Source organism: Trichomycterus rosablanca, chromosome 16 (assembly GCF_030014385.1).
Source record: "Trichomycterus rosablanca isolate fTriRos1 chromosome 16, fTriRos1.hap1, whole genome shotgun sequence".
Lineage (NCBI taxonomy): Eukaryota > Metazoa > Chordata > Actinopteri > Siluriformes > Trichomycteridae > Trichomycterus > Trichomycterus rosablanca.
The window spans coordinates 14462366-14482178 of NC_086003.1; the positions used below are offsets into that span (position 1 = coordinate 14462366).

At 42.0% G+C, this 19813-nt stretch overlaps 1 protein-coding gene across 6 annotated transcripts in view; it reads right to left on the bottom strand.

The window, feature by feature from the left end:
* LOC134330970 (rho GTPase-activating protein 26-like) overlaps positions 1-19813 on the bottom strand; it is a 166944-nt gene that overhangs the window by 50066 nt on the left and 97065 nt on the right. For all 6 annotated transcript variants that reach the window (XM_063012291.1, XM_063012290.1, XM_063012288.1 and 3 more), the window contains 6 exons: positions 18796-18832; positions 18515-18580; positions 18335-18409; positions 11224-11308; positions 10383-10441; positions 177-282 (listed from right to left, as the gene is read on the bottom strand). In XM_063012291.1, the coding sequence (XP_062868361.1) occupies positions 177-282; positions 10383-10441; positions 11224-11308; positions 18335-18409; positions 18515-18580; positions 18796-18832 (428 nt within the window). The remainder of the gene's footprint in view (positions 1-176; positions 283-10382; positions 10442-11223; positions 11309-18334; positions 18410-18514; positions 18581-18795; positions 18833-19813) is intronic.

Here is a 19813-nt window from a genome sequence, read left to right on the forward strand (position 1 = left end):
TATTTTTAGTTTTTTTATTGTAATTATTCTCCTTTTTGTTTCCTGTTTACAACAGATGATTAAACTGTCTGTGTTTTGGGTGTGAAAGCCAAGAACGTGTTAGCAAAGTGTTCCTGGTGTTTGCACCCTCTTCTAGTGTTACATATTTGTAAGCAGTAAAAAGGTACATTGCCTACTTTGCCAAGTGCTTAATGAGCAGCTCCAACATCTGGCGGTTTTTCTCTGGGAGGCGATGAACGATACTATGGATCTCTTGCACTCGTGCCTCTGGATTATCCAGTTCTAAGAAAGAAGGAGAGGGTAAAAAGTTAGGTAAGAGATGTATTAAAGCAAGATAGAAAAGATCAGAAAGAAAGATAAAACAAGAAAAAAAGAAATAATATTCATTTTATTTTCTACAGTTTACTGATAGCGCTTTTATTGAAAGTAAAGAGTAGTAATATCATGGTGAAGTGTGTAGATTATTTGCAAGCATTTGTGCTGTTGTTACAGATGTTCATTTTTATGCAAAAAGCATCGATCAGTTATTGGTGATAAGAAGATGTAGATGTGTTTGTCGCAGTTGTCTGATTGTCTTGTTGAAAAATGCTGGATGTCCCTGGAAAAGATGACGTCTTGAAGGCAGCATATGTTGCTCTAAAATCTCAATGTACTTTTCTGCATTAATGCTGCCATCACAGAAGTGTAAATGACCTTTGCCAAGGGCACTGACACAGTCCCATACCATGACAGACCCTGGCTTTTGGACTTGTTGCTGATAACAGTCTGAATGCTCCTTTTAGTCTTTGGTCTGGAGCACACAGCGCCCATTTAAAAAAAAAAAAGACCTGGGATGCTGATTCATCTGACCACAATACATGTTTCTACTGTGTGATGGTCCATCCTAGATGCCTCCAAGCCCAAAGAAGTCGACGTTTGACAAAGGTTTGCCAAAGTAATCCCTTGCCCATGCGGTTATATCAGCTATTGTTGAGTGGTGGTTCTTGATGCAGTGCCGTCTGAGGGATCGAAGATCACAGGCATTCAGCTTAAGCTTGCACCCTTGCCCTGGTTTAATGATATTATGCACTGTAGAGGGAAAATATGCAAATTCCTTCCAATCTTTCTTTGAGGTACATTGTTTACAAACATTACAATCATTTTCTCACACATTTGTTGACAAACTGGAGATCCTCTGATCATCTTTGCTCATCAAAGACTCAGCCTTTCCTGGATGCTGCATTTGTACCAAACCATGATTACAACCAATATTTGCATTTTCCATACTGTCCGAACTTTTTCTGATTTGGGGTTATATATACACACAGCGTTTCTTAAACCTCTCTCTTTAAAAAAGTTATTTTTCTAAGCCCTATTTGTACAGTTTGTGATTATCTTGGAGTCTTCAACCTGACTGCAAACCATATTGAATTGAATATATTGAATGATTATGATAATTTTATTAATCTATTTTAAAGTGAGGTAAATTGTGTATTATTGTGTATTAATACAACATTGTTTTTGGTGTGTTTACCATTTTGGATTTACACCAAATGAAATAAATTAAAGGCAAACTGGAACATGCATTCTACTCAATAGGACAAGCAGTTACACTTTTAGTGTACATAGAGGTGAGAAATGTCCCCCTTTTACTGGCATCCCTTGGCAGGCAGAGTGTAAATAACAGCCAACTGAACATTTATTAGACACTTTTTCCCCCTTTCAGCTGCCCCTGTATTTAGGGGTTGCCATGGCAGATCATTCTGATCTATATACTTGATTTGCTACAGATTTGGCACGGATGCCCTTCCCGATGCAGCCCTCCTATTTTTATCCAGGTTTGGGACCAGGACTGAGGGCAGACTGACAGACTGTACAGTGTGCACACAGGCATCTGACCTGGTCATTGAAACTATAAAAGTGGGTCGACTGGTCCAATAAATCCTGCTTTCTCTTTGATCATGTGGACAGCCGGGCACGTATGCTTTGTTTATCTGTGGAAGACATGATATACCAGGATGCACTGTAGGATGATTCACCTCGCACAAAAAGTTAAAGAACCTGTTGGTAATGTCCTAGGACAACAGGACTAGCTTAGATGTCTGGTGGAGTCCTTATCTCGGCACTCACTGATGTGCACTATATTGCCAAAAGTTTTCACTCACCCATCTAAATCATTGAATTCAGGTGTTCCAATCACTTCCATGGCCACAGGTGTATAAAACCAAGCACCTAGGCATGCAAACTGCTTCTACAAACATTAGTGAAAGAATGGGTCACTCTCAGGAGCTCAGTGAATTCCAACGTGGGACCGTGATAGGATGGCCGAGCAGCTGCATCCAAGCCTTACATCACCAAGCGCAATGCAAAGCATCGGATGCAGTGGTGTGAAGCACACCGCCACTGGACTCTAGAGCAGTGGAGACGTGTTCTCTGGAGTGACGAATAATGCTTCTCCGTCTGGCAATCCGATGGACGAGTCTGGGTTTGGTGGTTGCCAGGAGAACGGTACTTGTCTGACTGCATTGTGCCAAGTGTAAAGTTTGGTGGAGGGGGGATTATGGTGTGGGGTTGTTTTTCAGGAGTTGGGCTCGGCCCCTCAGTTCCAGTGAAAGGAACTCTTAATGCTTCAGCATACCAAGAGATTTTGGACAATTTCATGCTCCCAACTTTGTGGGAACAGTTTGGGGATGGCCCCTTCCTGTTCCAACATGACTGTGCACCAGTGCACTGAATTAGAGCGGAGACGTGTCTGATCTCACAAATGCGCTTCTGGAAGAATGGTCAAAAATTCCCATCAACACACTCCTAAACCTTGTGGAAAGCCTTTCCAGATGGGTTGAAGCTGTTATAGCTGCAAAGGGTGGGCCGACATTATATTAAACCCTATGGATTAAGAATGGGACGTCACTCAATTTCATATGAGTGTAAAGGCAGACGAGCGAATACTTTTGGCAATATAGTGTATTTATTGAATTTTATTCAATTTATTAGGATTTTAACGTCATGTTTTACTCTTTGTTTACATTCTTGACAGAACAGGTAGCTACAGGTTACACAAGATTCACCAGTTCAAGTTTAATGTCAAACACAGTCACAGACAATGTTGTATCTCCAATTCACCTCACTTAAATCTATTTGGACTGTTGGAGGAAACCGGAGCTCCTAGAGGAAACCCACACAGACATGGGAGAATATGCAAACTCCACACAGAAAGGACCCGGACCACTCCACCTTGGAAACGAACCAAGGATCTTCTTGCTGTGAGGCGACAGTGATACCCACCGAGCCACTGTGCAGCCTAAGTTTGCCATGTTTAAACTTGTAAGTAGTAAAAACTGTGGTGGAGTGAAGGGCTATTTCATTAAGGGTTGCTAGATGAAGGAATTCAGACAAGCCAACTTTGATATAAATTTTCTAATGCTGTTTTCTTAATCTTATCCACCAGTTGCTGTAAGTGCAGTAATGTTTCTTCGGTAGGGTGTATAATTCCACCTTATGTACAAAAGCAAGAATAATTTATTATCGACCAGACTACCCAAAATTTAAAGCTTTATTTTCCATAGATGTGTCTGTGGGAAGGCAAAAATCCTATAAAACACATTTAGTAGATGATTAGGTTTCCTAGAGCAAGTACCTGATCAAACCATAATCACCAAGTACCACCTTAAAGTCAGGAACACTCACAGTGTGCAGTGAGTACTTAATATTTACACTGATCAGCCATAACATTAAAACTACCTCCTTGTTTCTACACTCACTGTCCAATTTATCAGCTCCACTTACCATATAAAAGCACATTGTGGTTCTACAATTACTGACTGTAGTCCATCTGTTTCTCTACACACTTTTTTAGCCTGCTTTCACCCTGTTCTTCAATGGTCAGGACCCGCACAGTACCCTCACAGAGCAGGTATTATTTAGGTGGTGGATCATTCTCAGCACTGCAGTGACACTGACATGGTGGTGGTGTGTTAGTGTGTGTTGTGCTGGTATGAGTGGATCAGACACAGCAGCTCTGCTGGAGTTTTTAAATACCGTGTCCACTCACTGTCCACTCTATTAGACACTCCTACCTAGTTGGTCCACCTTGTAGATGTAAAGTCAGAGACGATCGCTCATCTATTGCTGCTGTTTGAGTTGGTCATCTTCTAGACCTTCATCAGTGGTCACAGGACGCTGCCCACGGGGTGCTGTTGGATGGATATTTTAGGTTGGTGGACTATTCTCAGTCCAGCAGGGACAGTGAGGTGTTTAAAAACTCCATCAGAGCTGCTGTGTCTGATCCACTCATACCAGCACAACATACACTAACACACCACCACCATGCCAGTGTCACTGCAGTGCTGAGAATGACCCACCACCCAAATAATACTTACTCTGTGGTGGTCCTGTGGGGGTCCTGACCATTGAAGAACAGGGTGAAAGGGGGTTAAAAAGCATGCAGAGAAACTGATGAACTACAGTCAGTAATTGTAGAACTACAAAGTGCTTCTATATGGTAAGTGGAGCTGATAACATGGACAGTGAGTGTAGAAACAAGAAGGTGGTTTTAATGTTATGGCTGATTGGTGTATGTAGGATAGATGAGCTAGTAAGGATTGTGGTCTTGGTTCCTTCTCCATCCCAGTGTGAGTATATCCCAAACCTGGGTAAATAGTGGTATACCATTTTGTAGCCATCATTAGTAATGCTTACTTAAACTAGCAAACTATCCAAGGTGCAGCTAAGGGTGCATTCACATAAGAAGTGGCAGAACCATTTTTGCACAGGGGCAGGGAAGGAGTGCGTGGATCAGGGTGTGTCTCTCCGTACACAGTGCTGATCCGCAGCTGATCTCGTCTAGTGTAGGTCACAAAATGCATACGGCTGCTGCCCAAGTGTCGGAGGGGGTGTGGGTTAGCTTCGTTCTCCTCAATCAGAGCTGGGGCATTAAATGCATCCAGCAACTTTTCTAATGTTTTCCAGTGTCAATGGTGACACGGTGGCTTAGTGTGTAGCACTAACACCTCACAGCAAGAATGTCCTGGGTTTGATTCCTAGGTAAAGCAGCTTGGCTCCTTTTCTATGTGGAGCGCCATGTTCCACACACAGTCCAAATACATGTAAGTGAGGTGAATTGAAGATACAACATTGGTTGTGATGATGTTTGACATGATGAGTTTAAACTCTATAAATCTTGTGTAACCAGTAACTACCTGTCCTATTATGAATTTGACTTCTTCTTGTTCCTCAGCCTTTGTCCTGTTTTTCGGTTACGGGGTCGGCATTTCCGGCTTCTTCCCGTTAGGCTTCGCCGGCGGGATTTGGCACAGTTTTACCCTTCCTGACACAACCCTCCCTATTTGTCCGGGCTTGGGACCGGCACTACAATGCACTGGTCTGTGCATCCCAGCGGCTAGGTAACTATGGGACAATTCAGTGTCTCCAATTAGCCTAGCGGCATGTCTTTGGACTGTGGGAGGAAACCGGAGCACCCGGAGGAAACCGGAGCAGACACGGGGAGAACATGCAAACTCCGCACAGAAAGGACCCGGAACGCCCCACCCGGGGATCGAACCCAGGACCTTCTTGCTGTGAGGCGACAGTGCTACCCACATGATGTTAAAGTCTTAATAAACAGATAAACACCTGCAGTGCAATCTGAGAAGACTTCAGGCACTACCAATGATATATTTCAAAATATACAAAAGAAACAAATGTAAAAGGTGTAAATCGAGGTATAAACCACTACAGCAACTTCTATATATTTATGTTAATTGGAACATCCTACTAAGGAACTACTACAATGTTTGATGAATCTTACCAATCCTTTCATTACTAATACCACTAGATAAAAAAGAACTTAAAACTTAATTTTCCCGCTTAGTGAATTGGGTCTCGAGGTACTTTCCATTATTTTCGAGTTCTTCTTTACTGTTTGCAAATAAAAACATGTTGGACTCATGCTAATGGCCAGCACTTTTCCTTTCTAATAATGAGTTACACAATCTGCAGCAAAGAAAGTGTCAAGGTGCTAAATGGTGTAAGACGAGTGTGAATACAGAAAATGATTTTCCAAGCCTAGAGAAACCTACTGATCGGAAAGAGAAGAAAGTTAAATGCTAAATTACACGTTACTAAAATCTCAGAAGCGTATCTCCTGGACTATGCTAGAAATGTTCCACCTTAAGAACAGTTAAGTACAGTGTATTTGCTTTAGATTTACCTCTGCAAATCTAATATAGGCTTTATTTAAATACAGGCTTATGTATATAAATACTAGGATACATCTGGATATTTCAATAAGTGATGGATAGTCTTAGCACAGACAAGCTCTTTGTGCTAAATTTTACCGACCTTGTTTTTTAAAAATCACAGATTTTATAAATTTTAAAGGAAAAGTGCAGTCATTAAATTACACGCATAAATTATATGTTGGAATAAATGGAAGCTACAATACACAGTACAGCCTACTTTAATAAATGAATGTAAACCTAAAACATTCAACAGTTTCTAGAGCAGATGTACCTTAATGGTTAAGATACTGGACAAGTAATCTAAAGTTCACTGGTTCAAGCCCCACCACTACAGAGTTACCACTGTTGGGCCCTTGAGCAAGGCCAGTAACCCTCAACTGCTTAGACAATACAAAGCACTGATTAAGGTCTAGAAGATGACCAACTCGAACAGCAGCAATAGATGAGCGATCGTCTCTGACTTTACATCTACAAGGTGGACCAACTAGGTAGAAGTGTCTAATAGAGTGGACAGTGAGTGGACACGGTATTTAAAAACTCCAGGAGCGCTGCTCTGTCTGATCCACTCATACCAGCACAACATACACTAACACACCACCACCACGCCAGTGTCACTGCAGTGCTGAGAATAATCCACCACCTAAATAATACCTGCTCTGTGGGGGTCTTGACCATTGAAGAACAGCATGAAAGGGGGCTAACAAAGCATGCAGAGAAACAGATGGACTACAGTCAGTAATTGTAGAACTACAAAGTGCTTCTATATGGTAAGTGGAGCTGATAAAATGGACAGTGAGTGTAGAAACAAGGAGGTGGTTTTAATGTTATGTTTTTTATTTTAAAATGCTAAGACTACACAAAGGTTAAAGGCCGCTTATAAAGTTACGAAGCAGCCATATGAGAGGATGGAGGGAAGAATAAATGAGAGCGGATCAGAATACGAGATGGCCTACGTGTGATATGGTGGTTACATAAGTGTTTATAGAGTAGGTATTTGGCAGAAGTAGGACAGACAGAGTCATGGTGTAACTTCATTCAAAGTAGCTTTACACACACACACACACACACACTCACACACACACACACACACACACAGTTTCGTTTTTTTCTACTTCTGCTCTATCCTGGTCTTTGTCTGTGTCCATGAACTCTGCGGAACTATGTTTACAACCAACACCACAGGCTCTTGTCCTCTCACACGCACACACGCAAATCTCCTGCCTGCATGCACAGACATTCCAAACTCGACTTCTCTCTCTCTCTCTTTTCCAGATGATAATTGAGTTCCAGGTGGCACAGTGCCCTTTTTACATAACCGTGAAGGAGAGAAGAAAAAAAGCAGGAGGAGAAAAGGAAGGGAAAGGGGAGGAGTGAGCCTGTGTAAAAAAAACATCCTGAGTTCACATAAGGACAGGATCCTCATTCCACCCACTCACACCCATTTAGAGCAAGATACAAACCATTAGAGACACTGATAGTATTTTTTTTAAGTAAAGAAAATTAGGAACACATATTGAAGATACGGTTGTTAGACAAGGTAAAAAAAGTAGGACAGGCAGACCAGACAAGGATTCAAACAGGATAGTGAGGAAAGAAGTTAAACTCAGCAAGTAACTGTAAGAGATCCATAAAAAAACATCCAGAGCCAGTTGTTTTACAGTAGGAAGGATGGTGGAGGCCCTGGTGTAAAAATGAACTTCCTTTATCCTCTAAAACAACAAACCATGCCTTCCTGCTTTGACTGAGCAGGACTTGGTCACACTGCGACTGGCTGAAAGAGCAGCTTTATTAATAGCTGTCAAACCAAAAACCAACTGTTAAAATAGATCTGAGGAAATAGTGCCAGCAGATTCTCACACAGAGACTGGCTAGTGTAGATCAAACAAGAAAGAGTAAAAAAAGTTTTTAAAAAATCTTTAAAAAATAAAGGGAAAAGAAAATGTGTGGAAATGAAAGTAAATAGAAATATAGAGAAATAGAGATAAAGGTGTGTAAAATATGGAAAAAATAAAATGACCAAAACAAAAACTTACAAAAGGTAAAGAGAAAGATATGGAAAGAAAGGGAAGGAACAGGAAAGAAAAGGTAAAGAAACTAAACGAAAGGAAAAATAAAGGGTTAGTTAAAGTAAGGTAAGGTAAGGAAAAGAGAGGAAAGAAAAAGGAAAAGCAAAAGGAAAAGAAAAGGTAAGGAAGGGAAAGGAAGCGAAATGAAAAAAACAAGTGAGGTAAGGTAAGATAAGGAAAGGAAAAGAAAGGAAAGGAAAAGACAGGAAAGGAAAGGAAGGGAAAGGTAAGGTAGGAAAGGGAAAGGAAAGGAAAGCAAGGGAAGGGAAAGAAAAGGAGAGGAAAGTTAAGGAAAGAAAAGGAAAGGACAAGAAAGAAAAGAAACGGAAAGGAAATAAAAGGAAAGGAAAGGAAGGGTAAGGTAGGGAAAGGAAGGGAAGGGTAGGGGAAGGAAAGGGTATAGGAAAGAAAAGGCAAGGCAAGGCAAGGAAAGGAAAGGAAAGGAAAGGAAGGGTATGGTAGGGAGAGGAAGGGAAGGGTAGGGAAAGGAAAGGAAAGGAAAGGAAAGGAAAGAAAAGGAAAGGAAAGAAAGGGAAGGGTAGGAAAAGGAAAGAGTAGGGAATGGAAATGGGAGGGAATGGGAGGGAAGGGAAGGGAAGGGAAAGGAAAGGTAAGGAAAGGAAGGGTAGGGAGGGGAAAGGAAGGGAAGGGAAGGGAGGGGAAGGGAAGGGAAGGGAAGGAAAGGAAGGGTAGGGAGGGGAAAAGAAAGAAATGAAAAGGAAAGGAAAGGAAAGGAAGGGTAGAGTAGGAAAAGGAAGGGAAGGAAAATGAAGGGTAGGGTAGGGTAGGGAAAGGAAAGGGAAGGGAAGGGAAGGAACGGTAGGGAAGGGAAGGAAATGGAAAGGAAAGAAAAGGAGACAAAAGTTAAGGGTAGGGTGGGGAAGGGAAAAAAGGGGAAAAAGGGAAGGGAAATGAAAGGTTGGTTAGGGAAAGGAAAAGAAAGAAAAGAAAGAAAAGAAAAGAAAAGGTAGGGTAGGGAAAGGAAAGGAAGGGTAGGGTAGGGTAGGGTAGGGAAAGGAAAGGAAAGGAAAGGAAGGGTAGGGTAGGGTAGGGTAGGGTAGGGTAGGGAAAGGAAGGGTAGGGAAAGGAAAGGAAGGGTAGGGTAGGGTAGGGTAGGGTAGGGAAAGGAAAGGAAAGGAAAGGTAGGGTAGTGTAAGGAAAGGAAAGGAAAGAAAAGGAGACAAAAGTTAAGGAAAGGGTAGGGTAGGGAAGGGAAAGGAAAGAAAGGGTAGGGTAGGGTAGGGTAGGGTAGGGGAGGGAAAGGAAGGGTAGGGAAAGGAAAGGAAGGGTAGGGTAGGGTAGGGTAGGGTAGGGTAGGGTAGGGAAAGGAAAGGAAAGGAAAGGTAGGGTAGTGTAAGGAAAGGAAAGGAAAGAAAAGGAGACAAAAGTTAAGGAAAGGGTAGGGTAGGGAAGGGAAAGGAAGGGAAATGAAGGGTAGGGTAGGGTAGGGTAGGGTAGGGTAGGGAAGGGAAGGGAAAGGAAGGGAAATGAAGGGTAGGGTAGGGAAGGGAAAGAAAAGGAAAGTTAAGAAAAGGAAAGGATGGGGTAGGGAAGGGAAGGGAAAAGGAAAGGAAAGGAAAGGAGAGGAAAGGAAAGTTATGGAAACAAAAGGAAAGCAAGGGAAGGGAAGGGTAGGGAAGGGTAGGGTAGGGAAGGGAAGGGAAGGGTAGGGTAGGGTAGGGTAGGGTAGGGAAAGGAAAGAAAAGAAAAGGAAAAGTAAAGTGAACGAGGTACAAAAATGCTATTGAATTAAAGGAAAAGAGCAAGTCAGAGTAAGTAAAGCAAATCAAAGAAATGTAATACAAAGAAAATAAAAGGAAAGGATAGGAAAATAATGGACAGTACAGAAAAGGTAAAAGGAAGAGGAAATACAACAAAAAGGGAAGGAAATTACATGGCTGGGCAGGATAAGAACAAAGGACAGTACAAAAGAGAACAAGATAGGACAGAGCAGGACAGGCATGAAATTAAAAAGTAAATTAAAATATATATAATATATATGTTTATACATATTTATACGCATAGAAATACACAAATATATGTGTAAATGTATAAATAAAAAAGAAAGAACAGAAAGAAATGAGAAAGAAAAACTCACTAGCTGCTTTGATGAAGCTCCTCTGGTACTGGTAGGTCATCAGAGGTGCAGGCAGCATTCTGCAGTAAAAAGAGGACAGAAGAAGGTTAATGAATGATCTGATAAATTCATAGACTAAACTCAGGAAAGCTGTGCTGACAGAAAGAGGGATAACAGCCTTAGGATTAAACTGCAAGACTATCGACTACATATCTTTTCTGTCGAAAAGACACCAGGTGCTTGCAAGATATTACATTAAGTCAAGGCTGTTTATTTCCCAATGTAGTCATATCCAATTTTTCAACTGTAGGTCGCTGCAAAGACTGACTCTGGAGAGGACAGAGACGCAGACTATTACGTAATACCTGTGATATCAACCATATCTGATGCAGATGCCTCCACTAGCCATTGCAGTAGTTTGACCAGTTTGACCTTCGATTATTCTATCTTGTTTGGGTGCCCAGCTGGTTAATAGCACAGCTGAGAAAAAGCTTGGCACAACAGTGAACCCTAATAGAGTTGGCTGTACAGCCAAATTGCTAATCAGGGCAACAAAGGCTTTGGTCAGGGAGGTCAGAAAAATCACAACGCCCTGTGCAGTGATGGGAGAATCTGTTGGATGGGCAACCTTCTGTGCAGCACTTTATAAACCAGGCCATTATGGCAGAGTTCTTAGTTATGGACACACCCATCTGTTTATCATAGCCAAGTAAACCAGCCAGCATGTTAACAGCTTATAACAACATGAATTTGGAGCTGGGGTATTAGAATAACTCAGTATTAATAATTTATTTTCACCAAAAGAGGTGCAACATTATAATTCAGAATAATTTAAATGTGTAGCAGGTGATGCTGGAGGTACCTGAGGTAGTTTTTGATAGCGCTGGTGATTGTCTTGATCTCCCACTCACAGCCCTCCAGTTCCAAATCAGCACAGGTTTTGGGGTCTAAGAATAAAAAGCAATTAGTGTATTGATATAGGCATAACATTAAAAACACCTCCTTATTTCTACTCTCACTGTCCATTTTATCAGCTCCACTTACCATATAGAAGCACTTTGTAGTTCTACAATTACTGACTGTAGTCCATCTGTTTCTCTACATACCTTTTTAACCTGCTTTTACCCTGATCCTCAATAATCAGGACCCCCACAGGACCATTTTAAATAAGTGTCCACTCACTGTCCACTCTATTAGACACTCCTACCTAGTTGGTCCACCTTGTAGATGTAAAGTCAGAGACGATCGCTCATCTATTGCTGCTGTTTGAGTTGGTCATCCGTGGTCACAGAAAGCTGCCCACGGGGCGCTGTTGGCTGGATATATTTTTGGTTGGTGGACTATTCTCAGTCCAGCAGGGACAGTGAGGTATTTAAAAACTCCATCAGTGCTGCTGTGTCTTATCCACTCATACCAGCAAAACACACACTAACACCACCACCATGTCAGTGTCACTGCAGTGCTGAGAATGATCCACCACCCAAATTATACCTACTCTGTAGAGCATGAAAGGGGGCTAACAAAGCATGCAGAGAAACAAATGGACTACAGTCAGTAATTGTAGAGCTACAAAGTGCATCTATGTGGTAAGAGGAGCTGATAAAATGGACAGTGAGTGTAGAAACAAGGAGGTGGTTTTAATGTTATGGCTGATCAGTGTATATATTATTACTATTTTAAATCAACTCAATATTTTCAATTCTGTACTACAAATCCATCTCCACATCAAAAGGAGTCCTGTGGTATCTGGTGCCAGAGGATTACCAGCAGGGCCTTCAACTTATGTACATTAGAGGACGATTTTATCCAAACTGGCTTAAAACTAGTCCAGTAAATTACCCACTAAGTTACTTGTTGCTTTCTTTAAACCTAGTTATATGTGCACAGAGGGTTCAGCAGCTATGGTCAATGATAATCACTACAAGGAACTACAGTTGCAACTTGAAATATTTAACCCCTCGAAGAAACCTTACCCGCAACTGCTGTTTTTCAATGGTCAGGACCCCCACAGGATCACTACACCTCACTGTCACTGCTGGACTGAGAATAGTCCACCAACCAAAAATATCCAGCCAACAGCGCCCCATGGGCAGCGTCCTGTGACCACTGATGAAGGTCTAGAAGATCACCACCTCAAACAGCAGCAATAGATGAGCGATCGTCTCTGACTTTACATCTACAAGGTGGACCAACCGGGTAGGAGTGTCTAATAGAGTGGACAGTGAGTGGACACGATATTTAAAAACTCCAGCAGTGCTGCTTTCTGATCCACTCGTACCAGCACAACACACACTAACACACCACCACCATGTCAGTGTCACTGCAGTGCTGAGAATGATCCACCACCTAAATAATACCTGCTCTGTGGTGGTCCTTTGGGGCTCCTGACCATTGAAGAACAGGGTAAAAGCAGGCTAAAACAGTATGGAAAGAAACAGATGAACTACAGTCAGTAATTGTAAAAGTACAAAGTGCTTCTATATGGTAAGTGGAGCTGATAGAATGGACAGTGAGTGTAGAAACAAGGAGGTGGTTTTAATGTTATGGCTGATCAGTGTATAAGCACCACTGTAAGTCACTCACTCACTCACTCACTCACTCTCTCTCTTAACCGCTTATCCGATTAGGCTCGCTGCTGGGCCTATCCCAGCTTTGGGTGCAAGGCACACAGTAACACCCTGGACAGGGTGCCAGTCCATCACAGGGCAGACACACATACACAGACACACACAAACACACACACCCATTCGCCTATAGGGCAACTCAGTCTCCTGACTGCATGTTTTTGGACTGTAGGAGGCAAGCAGAGCTCCAGGTAGAAACCCACGCAGACACGGGGAGAACATGTAAACTCCACACAGAAAGGACCCGGACCGCCCCACCTGGAGATCGAACCCAGGACCTTCTTGCTGTGAGGCGACAGTGCTAACCCACCAGTGTAAGTCTTGTTTTTAAAATCTTTTTGCAAATAATAAATACCACATGTGCTTAGGTAATTAATTGGCATTACAACAAGGGGATGTCTAATTTTTCAGCGTACATATGAAGAGGATATTAAAAAGGCAAAACTTTATCCAAGTGCCATGCTTAGGGATTTGCTGGTAGGCAGTAAAGTGTAGTAGGTAATAAGGCGCTACAACCGTGCTTACACACTATTTGGAATAGGTGCCATAAAAAGCCTTCTGGAAGTGTGATGGTCACATGACAGGAGTTTTCTGGCAACCAGTTCAGAGTATTTCTGCCTTATGCCCAGTGTTTACCAGTGAAACCAGGTCTGACACGAACCTGACCAGGATAAACAGGCAGATGAAAATGGAATGAAATGAAAAATAAATATTAATTTTCTCAGATTTTCCGAGTGAGTTTTTACTACTAATCTACTAATACATTTATATAACCCTTTCTAGCCTTTGCTACAAAGATTGCCAATAAATCTAAAGCTTAGTGTATGATGGGCCAACTCCTAATGCTATTTTGAAATCTTTGGGAGAATGGCCAGAGGGATTTTTTAAAGACTGCCGCAATCAGGAAATGTGTGTTTTGGATGAGTCACATAACAATTCAGCTGATGAAGTCTCTTAATGAGGTCTCCTTTCTGCCAGCAGTTAGAAGAATAAACAAAGTCGAAACGTGGTGCAGGATATTTTCACTTGAAATATAAGGATTTTAGTGTTCTAAGTAGAATCACATTGTAGATGAGTAATATTATCATCAAAGCCCTTTAATAACAGAAAAGACATTTTTAATGGATTAGAAGTCAACACCGTATTAAAATAATAGCAGCAAACTATTAAATACAATTTGTTTAACAGACTTATATACAGAGTCAAGGACAAAATCCAGCATTTTGCAATAGTAGTGGTAGTGGCATTATCTTTACCTGCATGTTTCTAGCCCCCTATACATACATACATACACCGATCAGCCATAACATTAAAACCACCTCCTTGTTTCTACACTCCACTTACCATATAGAAGCACTTTGTAGTTCTACAATTACTGACTGTAGTTCATCTGTTTCTCTGCATGCCTTTTACCCCCCTTTCATGCTGTTCTTCAATGGTCAGGACCCCCACAGGACCACCACAGAGTAAGTATTATTTAGGTGGTGGGTCATTCTCAGCACTGCAGTGACACTGACATGGTGGTAGTGTGTTAGTGTGAGTTGTGCTGGTATGAGTGAATCAGACACAGCAGCGCTGCTGGAGTTTTTAAACACCTCACTGTAACTGCTGGACTGAGAATAGTCCACCAACCAAAAATATCCAGCCAACAGCGTCCTGTGACCACTGATGAAGGTCTACAGGATGACAAACTCGAACAGCAGCAATAGATGAGCGATCGTCTCTGACTTTACATCTACAAGGTGGACCAACTAGGTAGGAGTGTCTAGTAGAATGGACAGTGAGAGGACACGGTATTTAAAAACTCCAGGACTGCTGTGTATTAAAAACTGCTGTGTATTATCCACTCATACCAGCACAACACACACTAACACACCACCACCGTGTCAGTGTCACAACAGTGCTGAGAATCAACCTAAATAATACCTGCTCTGTAGTGGTCCTGTGGGGGTCCTGACCATTGAAGAACAGGGTGAAAGCAGGCTAAAAATGTATGTAGAGAAACAGATGGACTACATTCAGTAATTGTAGAACAACAAAGTTCTTCTATATGGTAAGTGGAGCTGATACAATGGACAGTGAGTGTAGAAACAAGGAGGTGTATATTTTATTTATTTATTATGATTTTAATGTCATGTTTAACAACCTTTGGTTACATTCATGACAGGAACGGTAGCTACTGGTTACACAAGATTCATCAGTTCAAGTCTTTAATGTCAAACACAGTCATGGACAATTTTGTATCTTCAATTTATCTCACTTGCATGTCTTTGGACTGTGGGAGAAAACCGGAGCTCCCAGAGGAAACCCACACAGACACAGAGAGAACATGCAAACTCCACACAGAAAGAACCCACACCGCTAAACCTGGGAATCAAACCCAGGACCTTCTTGCTGTGAGGTGGCAGTGCTACCCACTTAGCCACTTAGGGTGTTACTGTGTGCCTTGCGCCCATTGAAAAGCTGGGATAGGCTCCAACACCCCTCGTGACCCTAATTGGATAAGCGGTTCAGACAGTGAGTGAGTGAGATGTCTGGTGGCACGGTGGCTAAGTTGGTAGCACTGTCGCCTCACAGCAAGAAGGTCCTGGGTTCGATCCCCAGGTGGGGCGGTCCGGGTCCTTTCTGTGTGGAGTTTGCATGTTCTCCCCGTGTCTGCGTGGGTTTACTCTGGGTGCTACGGTTTCCTCCCACTGTCCAAAAACATGCAGTCAAGTTAACTGGAGACACTGAATTGCGCTGTAGGTGAATGGGTGTGTGTATGTGTGTGTGTGTGTCTGCCCTGCGATGGACTGGCGCCCCGTCCAGGGTGTTACTGTGTGCCTTGCGCCCATTGAAAAGCTGAAATAGGCTCCAGCACCAAATACGTGCAAGTGAGGTGAATTGCAGACACTATGTTGTGAACTGATGAATCTTGTTTAGTGAGTAACTACCGTTCCTGTCATCAATGTAACAAAAGTGTAAATCATGACGTAAAAATCCTAATAAACAAACAAACAAACAAACAAACAAACACATTCGGCCATATTTTCTTGGATGGATATTTTGCTTTTGACTTTATCATACCTGTTTTGTAGGTGTGTTTAATGCAGGTAGGCATGAGCTAAGTCTGCCACAGGCCAACGTTGTATAAGTGTTCTCTTATGCTAGGGGATGAACAGTGTTACACGCAATCCTTATGAGTGTTTTTGGTAAATAGACTAACTGTAGAATTACTATAGAATGCAATGCTAGGAACTAATCATCCACATCATTTTTAATTAACCTGTGCAGTTACTGAGCTACAGATGTATTTAACTTTTATTTTAAATATTAAATAAATACATTAATGATTCCTCCTTTACAACATCAACAAGATTCGGCCATTTCTCTCTATGGAAGCCACTCAGACTCTTGTCAAATCACTTGTCATCTCAAGGCTGGACTACTGCAACTCCCTCCTGGCAGGTGCTCCTATGTCCACTATTAAACCCCTGCAACTCATTCAAAATGCAGCTGCTCACCTGGTTTTCAACCAACCTAAACACTGCCACATCACCCCACTGCTGCGTTCTCTTCACTGACTTCCTGTAGCTGCACGCATTCAGTATAAAACACTGATGCTCGCTTACAAAGCCAAATCTGGACCAGATCCAAGCTACCTTACGGAACTCATCAAGTCACAAGTCTTCTACCTACACTGATCAGCCATAACATTAAAACCACCTCCTTGTTTCTACACTCACTGTCCATTTTATCAGCTCCACTTACCATATAGAAGCACTTTGTAGTTCTACAATTACTGACTGTAGTTCATGTTTCTCTACATACCTTTTAAACCTGCTTTCACCCTGTTCTTCAATGGTCAGGACCCCCACAGGACCACTACAGAGCAGGTATTATTTAGGTGGTGGATCATTCTCACTGCAGTGACACTGACATGGTGATGGTGTGTTAGTGTGTGTTGTGCTGGTATGAGTGGATCAGACACAGCAGCGCTGCTGGAGTTTTTAAATACTGTGTCCACTCACTGTCCACTCTATTAGACACTCCTACCTAGTTGGTCCACCTTGTAGATGTAAAGTCAGAGACGATCGCTCATCTATTGCTGCTGTTTGAGTTGGTCATCTTCTAGACCTTCATCAGTGGTCACAGGACGCTGCCCACAGGGCACTGCCGGCTGGATATTTTTGGTTGGTAGACTGTTATCAATGTTTAAAAACTCCATCAGTGCTGCTGTGTCTTATCCACTCATACCAGCACAACACACACTAACACACCACCACCATGTCAGTGTCACTGCAGTACTGAGAATGACCCACCATCTAAATAATACCTGCTCTGTGGTGGTCCTGGGAGAGTCCTGGCCATTAAAGAACAGCATAAAGGGGGCACTACTTAGACAGCAATTATGCCGATTATGTCAACTCAACACAACACAGTTAACCTCAGGCTAGTTAAACCAATGGGCTGAGGCGACACAACCCGTTAGAATACAAGCTGTACCAGAAACGGCTGAATTGTCACTGACAAGCTCAAATTTGCAAACAATAACATTTGTACACCTTTATACACATTAAAAATCAATAAGAATTTATTTACATTTGAAAAGAATTCCGTTCGTTGCTCTGCATTCGTCCGCCAGATTTTTTTCTCTTTTTCTCAGATTTTTTCCCCCAATTTTCTCCCCTAAACTAGTCATATTCAATTACCCTTTACGCTTCGCCTCTACCGATACAACACTCCACCGCTGACTGAGGAGCTTTGCAACTTACACACGCCACCTCCGACATATGAGCAGTACCGACTGCCTTTTTTCACCGGCACGTGGCGAGTTCATATGCGGATCAGCCTTGTGCACAGAGAGCCACACCCTGATCAGCATTATTCCCCAACTCTGTGCAGGCAGCATCGATCAGCCAGCAGAGGTCGTAATTGCACCAGTTATGAGGAACCCTGAACAACAGCCGATCATTGTTCATGTGGTCGCCCAGCCCAACCGGATGGCAGAGCTGAGATTCGATGCGATGTATTCGAAATCCCAGCTCTGTTGCGCTGGCATATTTTACCGCTGTGCCACCTGAGTGGCCTTCGTCCACCAGATTTGAAATCTGTGGTGAGAAAAGTTGTACTGCACAGATTGCTGGGATTGCCTTTTACGGCTAAGTGCTCTGTCATTATTCAGTCAGTTTATAGCTTTGAAATAGGGCACCTTATTAGGCAGCAGTTTAAGGCATCTAAGAATTTGCACTGCCTTCTGCTTGGCTCAGTTATGACTAGATCCTTGTCTACGCCCCTGGATCAAATGAGGGAAATAAGAGATCATCTAGAAGTTTTAGTAAAGCTTTGTGTTTGGTTGTGCTGGCTTACCCATTGCAAGGCTCAGTAGTTTTTGCACTCGTGAGTTCACACCAACTAGTCTGTACAATCCCTGCTCATCAATGCCTGGCAGAAAAAAAATCAAGAGTGTTAGATACACACACACTGATGTGTTTATGGACATTTCACATACTGGGCACACACACACAGAAAGGTATAAAGAAGTCATACCTTTGGTCTCTATGGCGTGAATGAACTTCTTGACGACATTGAAGCCAATCACATCTAACTGAGCCACTAAAGCGAGATAAAATAGATTAGATTAGATCAGATTTAAACCGACATTGGCTTTTTACCCATGAAAAACAAGTTCAGTTTGAACTGCAACACGGATCATGATGGTTGAAGCGCTTGATTTTATCTCATTGGGTTAGTGTGAGGGTTTGCACAAAAGCATGCAGTATGAGTGCAAGCTATCAAAAAAGATTAAAAGTTTATCCTTAAGCACTTACTGGATTCGTTCTGGCTGTCTCGATTCAAGTTGTATACCTGTAAAAGATTTAAAACATAAATTGTATTCAGTCACACCCGGTGATTTTGCAATGAAAAATCAATTTGCAGTAGAGTGTAGAGCTTTCTGAAAGACCACACCCGCTGAAAACAGGCTGTGGTATTATACAAGATTATCACCTATTGTGCATGGTCAATCCCATGTAAAACACCTATTAAAGAGCATTGCCAGGCTAAACAGCCTGGATATTTACTATACTGGCAGCAAATGAGTGCATCTTTTTCATCTTTTATGCTGCTCTAAATGTGGATTAAGGTCTTTGGCTAGAGCTTGGATAAGCTCAGAACACAAAAATGCTGCCTCTTATGCAAACAACACAAATGAGATCCAGGAGTCTGTTTTTTGTCTGTAACACTTCCCATTCCAGAACATGTAAATTCCCCCTTAATAAAAAGTCAGCCAGAGAATTAAACTGAGTCAGAAATGATATTTGATTGCAACAACGGCCTAACCTGCTGTAATTGTGTTCATGTTTGCACTGGCTGCTACATTATGATTCATCTTATGTCTTCATGGTCTTTCCTTTTTTTAATACTTATAATCACAGCAGCTATGGAGTTTACCAGGAACAATAGGCCCAGGTACGAAACACCCTAGACTGGAGGTGCCAATTCATCTCAGGGTGTCACGCATGCACTAGTTTCATACATAGGAGCAATATTACAGTAGACAAACCATCTAGTGGCATGTTTATGAGAGGTTGTGAAAACCCCACATATAGATATGGCGAGTGTACCAAACTCTATAATTTTAGGTACAGTCAAGCTGGAAAGTCTGCAAACCCCTTTTACCTTCTCCAAGTTTTATTACATTACATTATATAGTAGATTGAGTTCATTTTTTGTCACAAAATTCTACACAAAATAGCCCAGAATGACAAAGTAAAAGCAGGTTTTTAGACATTTGTGATCATTTATTAAAAATAAAAATGTAAAATATCATAAGTACACAACAGAGAT